At 45.2% G+C, this 12,491-nt stretch overlaps 1 protein-coding gene across 1 annotated transcript in view; it reads right to left on the minus strand.

The window, feature by feature from the left end:
* Positions 1–12,491, minus strand: part of WWC1 (WW and C2 domain containing 1) — a 134,226-nt gene that overhangs the window by 56,559 nt on the left and 65,176 nt on the right. The window contains exons 2-3 of the mRNA XM_011356776.2: positions 11,955–12,064; positions 7,817–8,020 (exon numbers count right to left, since the gene is read on the minus strand). Coding sequence (XP_011355078.1) covers positions 7,817–8,020; positions 11,955–12,064 — 314 coding nt within the window. The remainder of the gene's footprint in view (positions 1–7,816; positions 8,021–11,954; positions 12,065–12,491) is intronic.

The raw sequence follows: 12,491 nt of genomic DNA on the forward strand, positions 1-12,491 counted from the left end.
TAGGCATTATGTATTTACTTGTCTCTTTGGAGAACGGAGGCTTAAGTTCCCTTTCATGCCCAGCTCCTACACCAAACACAGGCACCCCTCCCCGCTCCCCATCCTCCTTAGAGATAGCATAATTTGGGTGAAGCAATCTTCAGTGTTTGCATTACTTTTACTCTGCAAACACTATTCGGGGCAGAGGCGTGTAGCCGACTTGCTTACTTTTCCTTTCTAGCTCATTTATTTTTCCAAGAGTTAATAATTGGCATTTTTATGCTTGCCTACAAACTTATCATGGATTCAACCTCACTCTGCCAGTTAACTGAATCTCCTCCCACAGAGCCCAGGCCAGTATGCTCCATTCTGCTAGGTTCCTCTTTTTCACTCCATTTCGCCCAGGTCTGTGCCGGCTCTGGCGTGAGCGGCTTGCTGTCTGCACAACTGGCCCCCGGAGACCCCCTCCTTGCCTCCTCCTCTCCCCTAAACACCACGTCTTCTTCCCTTCTGTGGCCCAGGCCTTCATTTTGGTAGAACAACACTTCTAGTTGCTTCCTGAGAGGAAAACAAGGAAGAAAATTAACTTTTTGAAACCGTGCATGTCTAACTATCTTTACCCCATACTTGATTAAAGGTAGTTTTGCTGGATATGGAATTACGGGTTGGGAATGATTTTCCTTAAAATTTTGAAGGTGCTGCTCCATTATCCCTTGGGTTTCCAGTGTTACCATTGAGAAGTCTAGAACTATTCTGAGCCCTAATAATTTTATTTTTTAATTCAACCCACAGACTGTATTCAGATTTACCCACTGTCTTACTTGTCATCTGTAGTACGAATTTTTCAGGTCCAGGATCTAATCCAAGATCACCTGCTGCATTTCAGTTGTCACGTCTCTTTAGCCTTCCTTCATCTGGATTAGTCTTAGTGTTTTTTCTTCTCAAATGTGACATTTTGAAAAGATGGGGCCAGTTATTTTATGGAATATCCCTCGATTTGGGTTTGATACTTCATTAGATTCAGATTACACACAGGTGGGAGGAACACCCCAGAAGTGACACTGTGTTCTCACTGATCCTATCAGGTGGCAAGTGATTGTGATTTGTTCCTATGTTGGTGATGCTAACTTCGAGCGCCAATCCTGGACATGTCCTCCAACTTTTCTGTCAACTTACTATTTTCCTGTGTAATAAATAACCTGTGCAGAGATTATATAAAGCTTTATGAATATCCCGTTCCTTAAAGTATATTGATGGCTCTTGCCCGAATCAAATTACTGTAATGAATGCCAGATAGTAATTTTAAAACTCTATCATTCCTTCTGCATTTATTAGTTGACATTTTCCTGTAAGGGTCTTTCCTTCTTCTTTATTTATTTACTTTTGTCAAGATGGATCTATGGATTCTGATTTTATTCAATGGGTTATAATCCATTACTATCATTACTTATTTTGATGTTCAGATTGCTTCCAGATTTGGCCACTAGGTGCTCCTTCAAGCTGGCTTCTGTGCCTGTCACACTTTCTTACTCTGCCACAAGATGGTCCTGGCTGACTCCCAGCTCAGACCTGGACTCTGCCATTTTGCTAAGGACTCCTGGTTCTTTTTAGTGGGGAGATTAGAACCCTAGATCCAGAAGGTTCCAGGAAGCACAGAGTCCCAAACAAGATGAACTCAAAGAGGCCCACGCCAAGACACATCATAATTAAAATGTCAAAAAGTGAAATCAACAAGGTTTTTTTTTTTTTTAAACTTCAAAGCTGGAACAAACAGAAAACAAACTTGACTGTATACCGAATGAATAACAGCCATATTAAAGAAAAATGGAAAAGGAAGAATCCAGGCAACTTTTGGCTACAATATTTTCATTCCTCTTAGTCTGAAGATATAAGGACCAAAAAAAAAAAAAAAACGGCAAAGAAAACTTAAATGTGAGTCCTAACTTTTGTGCGACCTGGTTTTTCTCTCTGAAAGCTTTCAGGACCTTGAACCATCCCCCGTGTTTGAAGCAATGATTATGTCTTGGTGGGGCTGACTTTTATCCCTTGTGTTGGCCGTTCCCGGAGCCCATTCAATGTAAAAACCCTCCTCCATCCGTTCTGGGAAATGTTTACGATTTTAATTACAATTTCGTTGATGCTTCTTTCCCGGTTTCCTCTGCTCTATCTGAACTATTATTACTCGGATTTCGTGGCCTGGTGCTCCACGTTTCCCCTTATTTTTCATCTCGTTGAATCTTTTTAGAAGGTTTCCTCAGTTTTACCTTCTAATCTTCCTACGGATTTTTCATTCCTATATTTTAATTTCTAAAGGCTCTTTTCGTGTTCCCTGAAGGTTCCTTTTCATAAAATGGAGCATCCTGTTCTTGGTTGTGCAGCTTCTCGGTGTTTTCTTCTCCATGCCCACTCCCTGTTCCCTCCCAGGGCCTCCCCTCACCATGAGTCTGTTTTAACCTCTATTTTGCATGGTCGAGGCCTTCCTCATTGTCTGGAATCACAGCCGTCGACTCATATTTAAGAGTGGGGGCTGGAGTGGAGCTTGTTGACTGTAGGTTACATGGTGCAGGACTTGGCTGGACTGTTTCATCCAGGAATCGTCATTGTTAGTGTGTCCGCATCTTTTCTCTTTATATCTCTTTTCTCTGTTCAGATTTCCCCAGACTCTTCTACTGTCCAGCCTGGAGGGCAATAGCCTGGCACCATTCTGGGAACCAAGTGGCACATGCGGACTACGGTCTCAAAATCCTGTCTGTCCACGTTCACTTAATCACCACGTTTCCAGTATGTCGCACCCTGACATTGAACTTGCCTATATCCTGTAGTCCAGAGACTCTGTTTTGTTCTCTCCAAACAATAAACCTCCAGTCTTTTGCCAGGTTGAGGATGGGCAATTGTCTGGCTGTAATAATTTGGGGGGGTGATCGGGTGGTCTGTCTCAGAAACAACTTGTATCCAGTCCTCTATATTTGAGACCCTCCTCACTTCACTTCCGTTCCCAGAGATAGGTGCTTCTCTAATTTGCAAGGCTTCTGCAGGTGCTCTACATAGACTAGAGTTTTTGCTTTTGTCACTACTGGCCCATTTCCTCTTTTCTCAAGTCTATCAAACAGGTTGCCACCTGTCCTCTTTCCAGCTTCCCCATTTTACTGCTGTTCTTTTTTCTCCTTACGCACGTATGCCTTTAAAAATCTATCTGATCTCTTCTTGGTTTCAGAGGTGACTGAAATCAGGTGGGTGGTTCAACTGGCATTTTTAACTACAAGCCTCCCAATGATTTACTTTTCAAATTTCCTCTCTCCAAGGCCTGGAGAGAGGCAGGAGGGAGCATGGCGAGGTCTCGAAGAATCCAGCTCTCCTGAGATCTCATTTTTCAGAGGATAGGAGGGCCCCAGAGTAGCCCGAGAACCTTAGAAGTTGACTGGCTGACTTGGATTAAATTAAGAGAATTGGTTTTGAGGTTAGATGTTCCTGGGTATAAAGGCTAGTTCTGCATTTTTTTTTACCAGGGTGACCTTGGGGAAGCTACGTCCCCTGTCTGGGCCTCAGTTTCCTTATCTGTAAAATGAGAACAGCAGTGCGCTGCTGGATTGTGTGTGTCCATGTGTATGTGAGTAGAGAGGGAGGTTACTTTAAATGACACATACAGAGTGGCCCGCATATTGCCCTGCAGGAATATAACAGGTGTTAGTTCTCTTCTCCTTCCCCATGGAACTAGAGATTGCACCACAGGTGACAGCAAAGTCTCCATCCCCAGGCCCTACAGCAGCCAAGGCCAGGTGGTGAAACTCTCACAAGTTCCAGCAGGCCATCTGAGTTAGAAGCGAGGCATGCGACCTCTCCAGTCTGTCGACATGCTGGGGAGGCTTGACTTGGAAGGCGAACCTGGCTTGTAAAACCCGAAGAAAGTCATGAGGAGGCTTGTGTCATGCCTCTTTAACTGGGAAGCTTGGGTTGGGGGATGCCCCAATTCCTGGCTAGTTAGGATCTCAGATAGGTTACCTGAGATGACCCCACTCCCTTTAGATGGAAGTCCTTGAACATTCAAAACGGTGGTATCTTTGAGCCTGATGGCATTCTTGGGAGCACCCGGAAGTCATGTAAGAGAACTGTGTCATTTACTCCCTACCACTGGTCACAGATCTATTCTTACTGGTTCCAAGAATCTGTTAAAAAAATCTGTCATTTCAATGCCGATGAATAATATCGAGTAATAATTATTACTTATTCAGAGCTTAAGAATATGACAAGCACTATTTCAAGAACTTTACATTTGTTAACTCCTTTAAGCCCCATCACACTCCAATGAAGGTGATATTATTATTACATCCCTTTATAGATGAAGAATTTGAGACAGAGAAAAGTGGCCTAACTTGTGCGAGGTCACAATGCTAGTAAGTTGCATATCCTGGATTTGGCCCTGGGCAGTCCAGCTCCAGACTTCATACGCTCAAAACGTTATGTGAAGTGTTTCATGCCAAAAAGAATATTTACTGAGCCATTCATATGTTCTAAGGGAATTGTTTTACCTAGACCACTGTTTTCAGACTGGGGGGATTTTGCCTCCAAGCACACATTTGGCAACGTCTAGAGACATTTCCGGTTGTCACAAATCAGGGCGGGGGGTACTACTGGCATCTGGTGGGTAGAGACTGGGGACGCTGCAAAACATCACACAATCTACAGGAAAACCTCCACGACGGAGATTTATCTGGCCCAAATGTCTCCAGTATTGAGGCTGAAAAACCCTGACATGGAGCCATGAGGCGCAGGTACTATTAACATTTCCACATTAAAACCGAAGGAATGTCGGACTTAAAGAGATGAGGTGCGCTCCACAAGAAGACATAGTAACGATGGAATGGAGACTCGGGCCAGGACTTCTGACTCCAGAGCACAGTGACCGCAACCTCTAGCGCAGCCCTGCTGAGTGGGAATGCTTCGTCCCTGCCCCTGTGACTCTCTTCCCCACTCTGACTTTATTTTAGAAACTTGACATTTGCAGAAAATTCTAAAGCGTAACAGAATGAATATTGCTATATCCTTCACCTAGATCCAATTTTTAGCATCTCTCCGCATTTATTCCGTCTATCCCTCCCCCACTACCCTAATTCTTTTTCTTGGTAGGATGTCGGATTCGCAATAAGTCCTCAATAAATGAATATTGGAAATGGTGGCAAAGATGAAAACCTAGCCCGTATTCAAAGGCAGCAATGTGTCACTGACATCTGCTGATCTGCTGATTAAACTGACACTGCAGTTTTGTTCTGTTTTTTTTGTTTGTTTGTTTGTTTGTTTGTTTGAACCCCTGGACCCTCTTTGGAATTAAGTTGCAGACATGCATGTCCTAAGGGAGAGGACATTCTCCTAGACAGCCACAACATCATTATGAAAACATTTCAGTTGTCTGAGAATGTCCTTTCTGGCTACTTCCCCTCTGGCCTCAACCCCTATGCAGGGTCTTATCAAGGTATACATGTTTTATCTGATTTATGACTCCTGAGGGGCTTTCTTAAAAGTCTAGAACAATTTCCCATCTTTTTGATTTTTCACTGCATTTTTTAAGAGTCCGAGCCAATTATCTTGTAGGATATTCCACGGTATGGATTTGTCTGGCTGTTTCTTCATGAGTCCATTTAAAGTAAACCATTTGTCAAGAATCCTCCATGATGTCCCTATTGCACCACTTCAGAGGCAGCCGATGTCAGGCTGTCTTGTTATTGGCGATGCTCATGTAACAGCCATGTAAGGTGGCAGCTGCGGCTCTGTCCCATGTGAAAACACACATTATCCTCCGAAATTAGGCAAGTGATGTGTGGGGTGACACTTTGGGTCTATGTAAAACATTCTGACCCTCAAATAGGAAAGTGTACACACTTGTCATTTTTTTTCAGACTACATGAATTAAAGAGTGAAAAAAATCACTTCACTACTTTGAATCTGAGTTTTACTAGGGACAATATCTCCCCTTTGGGCTATGGTAAAGACAGTGCTATAGACTGAATTGTGTCCCCCCTAAAGTTCATGTGTTGAAGCCCTAACCTCCAATGTGATGGTATTTGGCAGTGTGGCTTTTGGGGGTGATTAGGTTTAGGTGAGGTCATGAGGGTGGAGCCTTCAAGAAGGGACCAGTGTCTTAATGAGAGGAGGTACCAGGCAGCCTGCTGTCTCTATCTCTGCTGTGCGGTAAGACAGAGAGAAGGTGGCCATGTGCCAGCCAGGAAGCGGGCTCTCGCCAGAACCAGACCATGCTGGCTCCCTAATCTTGGGACTTCCAGCCTCCAGAACTGTGGGAAGATACATTTCTGTTGTTTAAACCACCCCGTCTATATGGTATTTTTGTTATGGCAGCCTGAGCTAAGACAAATTAAGTGCTAAAACCCTCATGACGATCTCTAGGCCTGGCAAACCAAACTTCTCCAAGTGACGATTTCACACAGGAGAGGAGCGTCTGGTGACCCAGCGAAGCCACAGCCACCCTGACACCACAGCTTAATGCTGGACCCTTGGCCCACCCTAAAAATGTTGAAGGGACAGACGGAATGGCTTTGCAACTTGCTGCTGCCTCTCATCAGCTGTAAGTCTCGGCATGTTATCGATCCTTTCTAAGCCTCAGTTTCCTTATTTGTTACAGGGAGATATTAATTGTACTTGCCCACAGAGTTTGTACGAGGATGAACTGAAATAGCATATTCAGTCTGTAGCAGAGAGCCCATCATGTAAGTAAGCACTCACCCAACATGGGAAAGGACTGGATATTAGTAACAGTGGTCAAAGGGAAAAAAAAACCACATTGGAAGAGGTCGGTGGGCTCTTCCACCGACAGCTCCGGTTCTGGCATGGCATGCACTGGGAATGGAGGGCTGGGGGCTTGGGCATGCCTGCTCTCCTCCTGCAGATGCCAAGGCGAATGAGGAAGCCCTGGCCTTACCACATTTATATTCCAGTGGAGGAAATCCTCGTAGACATATAAGCGCATGTACTGTGTGTGACACATGCTACAAAGAAAATAAGCAGAGAGGCATTACAGAGGCTAACTCTGGGGAAGGCACTCTGCTGATGGACTTGCCACAAGGGAGACGCTCAGAGAAAATGACCTGAAAGATAAGACCGGAAGGATGAGAAGGAACCAGCTGTGCAGAAGGGTCAACAGAAAAGCATTCTAAGCTGGGCAACAGTAAGTACAGAAGCGTCGAGGTAAAAGGGTGCGGGGCAAGCTAGGGGAGCAGAACTGGGGGTGGGAGTGTCTCGGTGCAGCTGGATGGAGTCTTAAGGATGAGAGCATGAGATCGGATGCAAGTGGCTGGCAGGGGCCTGATCCCACAGGGCTGTGCAGGCCATGGAAAGAGCAATAGGAAGCCACTGAAGACTTTTTTTTGTTTTTTAAATTGTGGCAAAATATACATATAAAATTTACCACTTTAACCATTTTTAAGTGTACAGTTCAGGGCTATTAAGTGCATTCATACTGTTGCGCAACCATCGCCACCACCATCCACATCCATCTCCACAACTTTTTCGTCTTCCCAACCTGAAACTCCATCCCCGTTAAACACTAAACTCTCCACGGTCAACTTCCCCCAGCCACGGGAGGGTTTTAAACAAGAAGATCATGTAACCTGATCGGCATTCTGAGGTGATGACAAATGAATGAGAGAAAACGGAATGCAAATGGCAAATGAATCGCCGCAGGGCAGCAGGCGCAGGAAGAGATGGTCTGCACAAGGAGTGGACACGGAGGAAAACGGAGAGGTTCGAGAAGCCCTGAGAGGCAATCCAGGCAGGATGCGGCGCAGCCATTTCCTCCTTCCGGGGGGCACTGGCAGTGGGAGGTACTCACAGCTGACCTGGGAGCCCAGCTTGTGCTCCCAGACGGCGTGCAGCTGCTGGTACTCCTGCTGTGCAAGCTCCAGGCGCTGCTGCTTCACCTGGTAGATCTCCTTCTGAGCGCTCAGGGCCTCCTGGGCCACCACCAGGTAATCCTTCAGCATGTGCTCCTGCTCCCGCCGCCATTGTACCCGGGGGTCCTCGATCTGAGTGGTTTCTGGAACAGACCCCAGAGATTCTAGGTCAGTACCTCACACAAATATCTGTTGGGTTGGTGGCCTGTGGAATCCACTATCAGAAAACAAAAGGCATAATGAATAGAAAACCCACAATAAATGTGAACGGGTTAAACTTACCTATTAAACAACAGGGACTCTTCGTTTTGATTAAGCAAACAAACGAAATAAGCCAGGATCGATTTCTAAACCTAAAGTCAATCTGTCTGAGAACAGGTAGGAGAAAGATCAGACTTGAGTTCTAATCTAGTCAGAGAGGCTCAAGGACATTATAGATGCTTAAGGTCATCTGTTTGACAAAAAGTAAACTAAAAATAACTAATATTTCAGAGGATATGAAGAAATAGGCACCCTCACAGCCTACTGGAAATGGAACGGCCTAACCAGAGGACTATCTGACCATTCACGTTAAAAGCCTTAAAATGTTAATGCCTTTTGGCCAGTAATCCCATTGTAATTTATCACGATTAATAAAAAAAATTCAGGCAAAGATGCATTTGTACAAAACCATGATGATGACGATGAAAATAAATAACAAGTACTTAATGTTTATTCTATGCCAGGTACTATTCTAATTACTTTATGTCTATATATTCTTTTAATACTTACACTAACTCTATAAAGGAGATCCTGCTACCACCCTCATTACACAGAAGAGAAAACTGAGACATAGAGAGGTTAAGTAACTTGTTCAAGGTCATACAGGAAATAATTGCTCAAATAAGTATGTTATATTCATATAATACACTAATACAACCATTAAAAATAATGTCTTCCAAGAAAAAATGGAAAGGTGCTTCTGATAAAAAAGTGAAAGGACAGGGTGCAAAACTACATAATTTTGTATTTATCAAAGTAGATGTGTACATTCTCCAAAAGATTAAGAGGAAACTTCTTAGCAAATTATCAACAGTCAATATGTCTTCATCTTCATTTTTTTAAATTACGTGTACAATAAATATGCACAGCCGTAATTTGAAAAAAAAAAAGAAAAGTCAGAAGACAAAAAGACATTCAAGGAAAATGGGCAGCTAGACACTGAGCAGACGTGGACGAGGTCAAAGCACCAATGCCCATGACTGTCACCTTCTAAGCCATTTCCTGGATGGTGGGTGGGGTTAGGGGTGACTGACACAGCAGAAGTTGTATAATCACGGCCATGTGGTAAATCCGGTCTGTAGACAGGTTAATTTTGACTTAATGACTGGTATTTAAGACCAGAACATGCCACTCATCTGCTTAAAACTCTCCAATGGTTTCCCGCCTCATGCGGAGCAAAAGCCAGCAGAACCTTTGCGGCAGACCACTGCCCCACTGACGTCCTGCCGTTCTCCGGCCCGATGCCCTTCACCCTGCTTGCTCGCTCATTCTGCCATCTGCACACCTGCCTCCCTGCCATCTCTCGAGCAAGCTGAGTGTGACTGCACCTTGATTTCTGCTCTATTCTCTCTGCATGAAATGCTCTGCCACCTCCTTCAAGTCTCAGCTCACATACTCTCAATAAGTCCTTCCTGCTGTCCTTCCCTTGCCCCCCTCGATCTCACCCTAGCGCATCCTGGCCCCACACTCTGCTTTCTCTTTTTTCCACAATCCTGATAATTTGCTAATATACTACATGATCTGCTTATGTGTTCTATTCATTTTCTCTGTTGCCAAAACGAAAGCCCTAGAAGAGACAAGGTCATTGCCAGTTTGCGCTCTCATGTATCCTGAGCTCCCAGAACAGTGCCCGGAACATCGTAGGTAGTCGATAAAAATTTGCTGAATGAATGAATGAATGGATGGATTTAATCTGTTCGAATCCTCTTGTATCTGTAACTCCTAAGAGAGTAATTTCAGTCAATGAACAAGACACACGCGGAGGACAGGTACGAGTCCGCGGCTCTGGATGCTTGGGCCTCAGTCGTCGTATGTGCATCACTGGCTCCATCTACAGAGGCGGTGCCCTTCACCCAGTGAGAGCACCCTCAGACCAAAAAGAAACCAGTAGCCTGACAGCTGACGCCAGAGAGAATTCTTCCTATTCTGGCCTCCATTTACTCATGCCCTCCCATACGCCCACTCTATTTCTGCCAGCATCACGCATCACCTTAAGAATAAACTCTGCCATTGCTTGCTACTCTTTCCTTCCTTCTATTTCTCCAGAATCTCCCAGAAGCACCTTAAAATCCCACTCCCGCCATCAGAATTTAATGAGGGGGATGCACTCAGCAATTAGAAAGAGGAAAGGACCGATGAGGGTTCCTGTGCATCAGTGTTTAACCCGGCACACTATGCGGCCCTCCCAGCATTAACCTCATTCCCCATACACACTCAATTAGGCATATTTACTTCTCATTATCCAGTATGCAATCACAAGCGCTAATAAAAAGCTCTGCTACCCCCAACGACGCAATTAATGCCATTAGCTGTCTCTCAGAAACTCTTCTACACTTTGGTGCCAACAACAGCCCGCTCATTCACCCTTTTAGTCATGCATTCGTGCACGTATGCTCTTTTCTACTTAGCAAAGGTCAAGTGCACACCTACTATGTGTCTCACCAGGCAAAGGCCTGGGATTACGGAGATGAATGAGACAGTATCTTGCTCCAGAAGAACTTGCAGCGACAGGTCAATGGTTGTACCACAGAGTGATGAGGGGCAAGGGAGGCATGGCCAGGTGCTATTGAAACCCAGAAGAGGAAGTGGATGGAGCAACACAACTCTGCTCCCCAGCACGGGTTCAAATGCCAGCTGTGCCGTGTTTTAGCTCTGAGTATTGAATGGCCACTTACTACCTCTAGGTTCCATTTATAATAACGACATGGGGATAATCATCTTAATACCCCACAGGATAGTTGGGAGGATGAAATGAGACGACGCCTATCAAACTCTAGCCCAGCACATGGCACAGAGCATGCGCTCAGTTAATGGGCTACTAGGATTTGGAATCCTATTCTCAGCCTTCGGGCTTTGCCAGGTATGTTCCATTTCATTCCATTCTCCTCTGGCCTGAAAGGATGAAGGAAACCCTCCAGTGCAGAAGGCTGAGAGTAAGACAGAAAAGTCCTCTCTCCTCTGTACCCAGGAACAAATGGGGCAGCAAATTTCAGAGGACGAGAATAGTGTTGGCCAAGAAGGTGCACAACGGATGAGGCCCAAATGCATACATCGACTCTCCGGGCTGGGGGACCACACCCTGGGTTCCTCCAACTCTCAGACGACACGCCCCTCCCTTTCTCAATCTATTCCTCCCTCACGGTCCCAGAGAGAAAGACACCAGGAGTCTGCACTCTGGGTCAGGATACTTGGAACACATACTAAGTGAGGGTGCTGGCTGGTATGATGGGCTAGACGCACACACTCACGCCCATCCACTATGGACACGCATGTGTGTACGCTGCTGGAGAATTGCTGGGGCTCTGGGTGCTCCAAGATGATCTGGCAATGACAATGACACAACTGCTTTTTATGGCAAAAAAAAAAAATCTTCTGCGCATCAAATGATATATGTAAAAAAGAAAAGTATATGCATATACACGCATAAACACATAATTAGTAAATTTCTGGAACGATACATACATTGTTAGCAGTGCTGGCTTTGTAAAATTGGTGAGATGGGGAAGGGGGGAGGGGAAGTAGACGGGGGGAAAATTTAAATCATTTCTTCAATCAAATCAATCAATTAATTAATCTAAAAAATTGGGGAGATGGGTTGCAAAAGGGCAAATTTCAGATTCTATTTAAATGCTTCTAAACAGTTATTTTATATGAGCAAACATATCTATCTATTTCTACATTGACATCTCTATATAACAGTATAAAACACAACACAATCTGGCTTCCAGAAACGCTGCTGGTAGCTCTTCCAGACTTGGGGCGGGAAGGCAGGGGAACAGGGAAAGGGGATGAGGGAGGGAGGGTGCAGGAACTTACTGGTGTTGTGGTCTATGAAGTAACCTCCAACCTGTGGGTCATAGGCCTCTTCCCATCCTAGTGGCAGCTCATCGCTAATGCAGTCGGCGAAGGTGAGCGGTTTGGTGTACCTGGCAAGCGAAAGGAAAGACAGACTCCATCAGCCTACAGTCCCCAAGCCCCTCCCTGCAAACTCGCTGCTTCTCTTGGCCTTCCGACTCCTCAGGGCTGGCCCAACAGATCCAGAAACTTTGAACTGACACCAGATCTGTCCCTGTTGTCCCAGAAAGGTGAACGCATGGAAGGAGGCAGGGAATCTGCGTTCTAGTCCCAGCTGTGCCACTACGGAGTAATTTGAGCAGGTCACCTTCCTTCCCTAGGCCTCTGTTTCTGCATCTCTAACTGAGAAGGTTGCAGGAAAGAGCTCAAATGCCAACTTTTGCTCCTGGACTTGGATTCCAGGCCTCTCTGGCTTTTCTACCTGCAACTCACTAACCCACCCCACCCCCAGTCTTCATCATGGCTCTGTCCCATGTCTGCCATGCCCACTTCCCCTCT

The sequence above is a fragment of the Pteropus vampyrus genome, unplaced genomic scaffold (genome assembly GCF_000151845.1).
Source record: "Pteropus vampyrus isolate Shadow unplaced genomic scaffold, Pvam_2.0 Scaffold30, whole genome shotgun sequence".
NCBI lineage: Eukaryota > Metazoa > Chordata > Mammalia > Chiroptera > Pteropodidae > Pteropus > Pteropus vampyrus.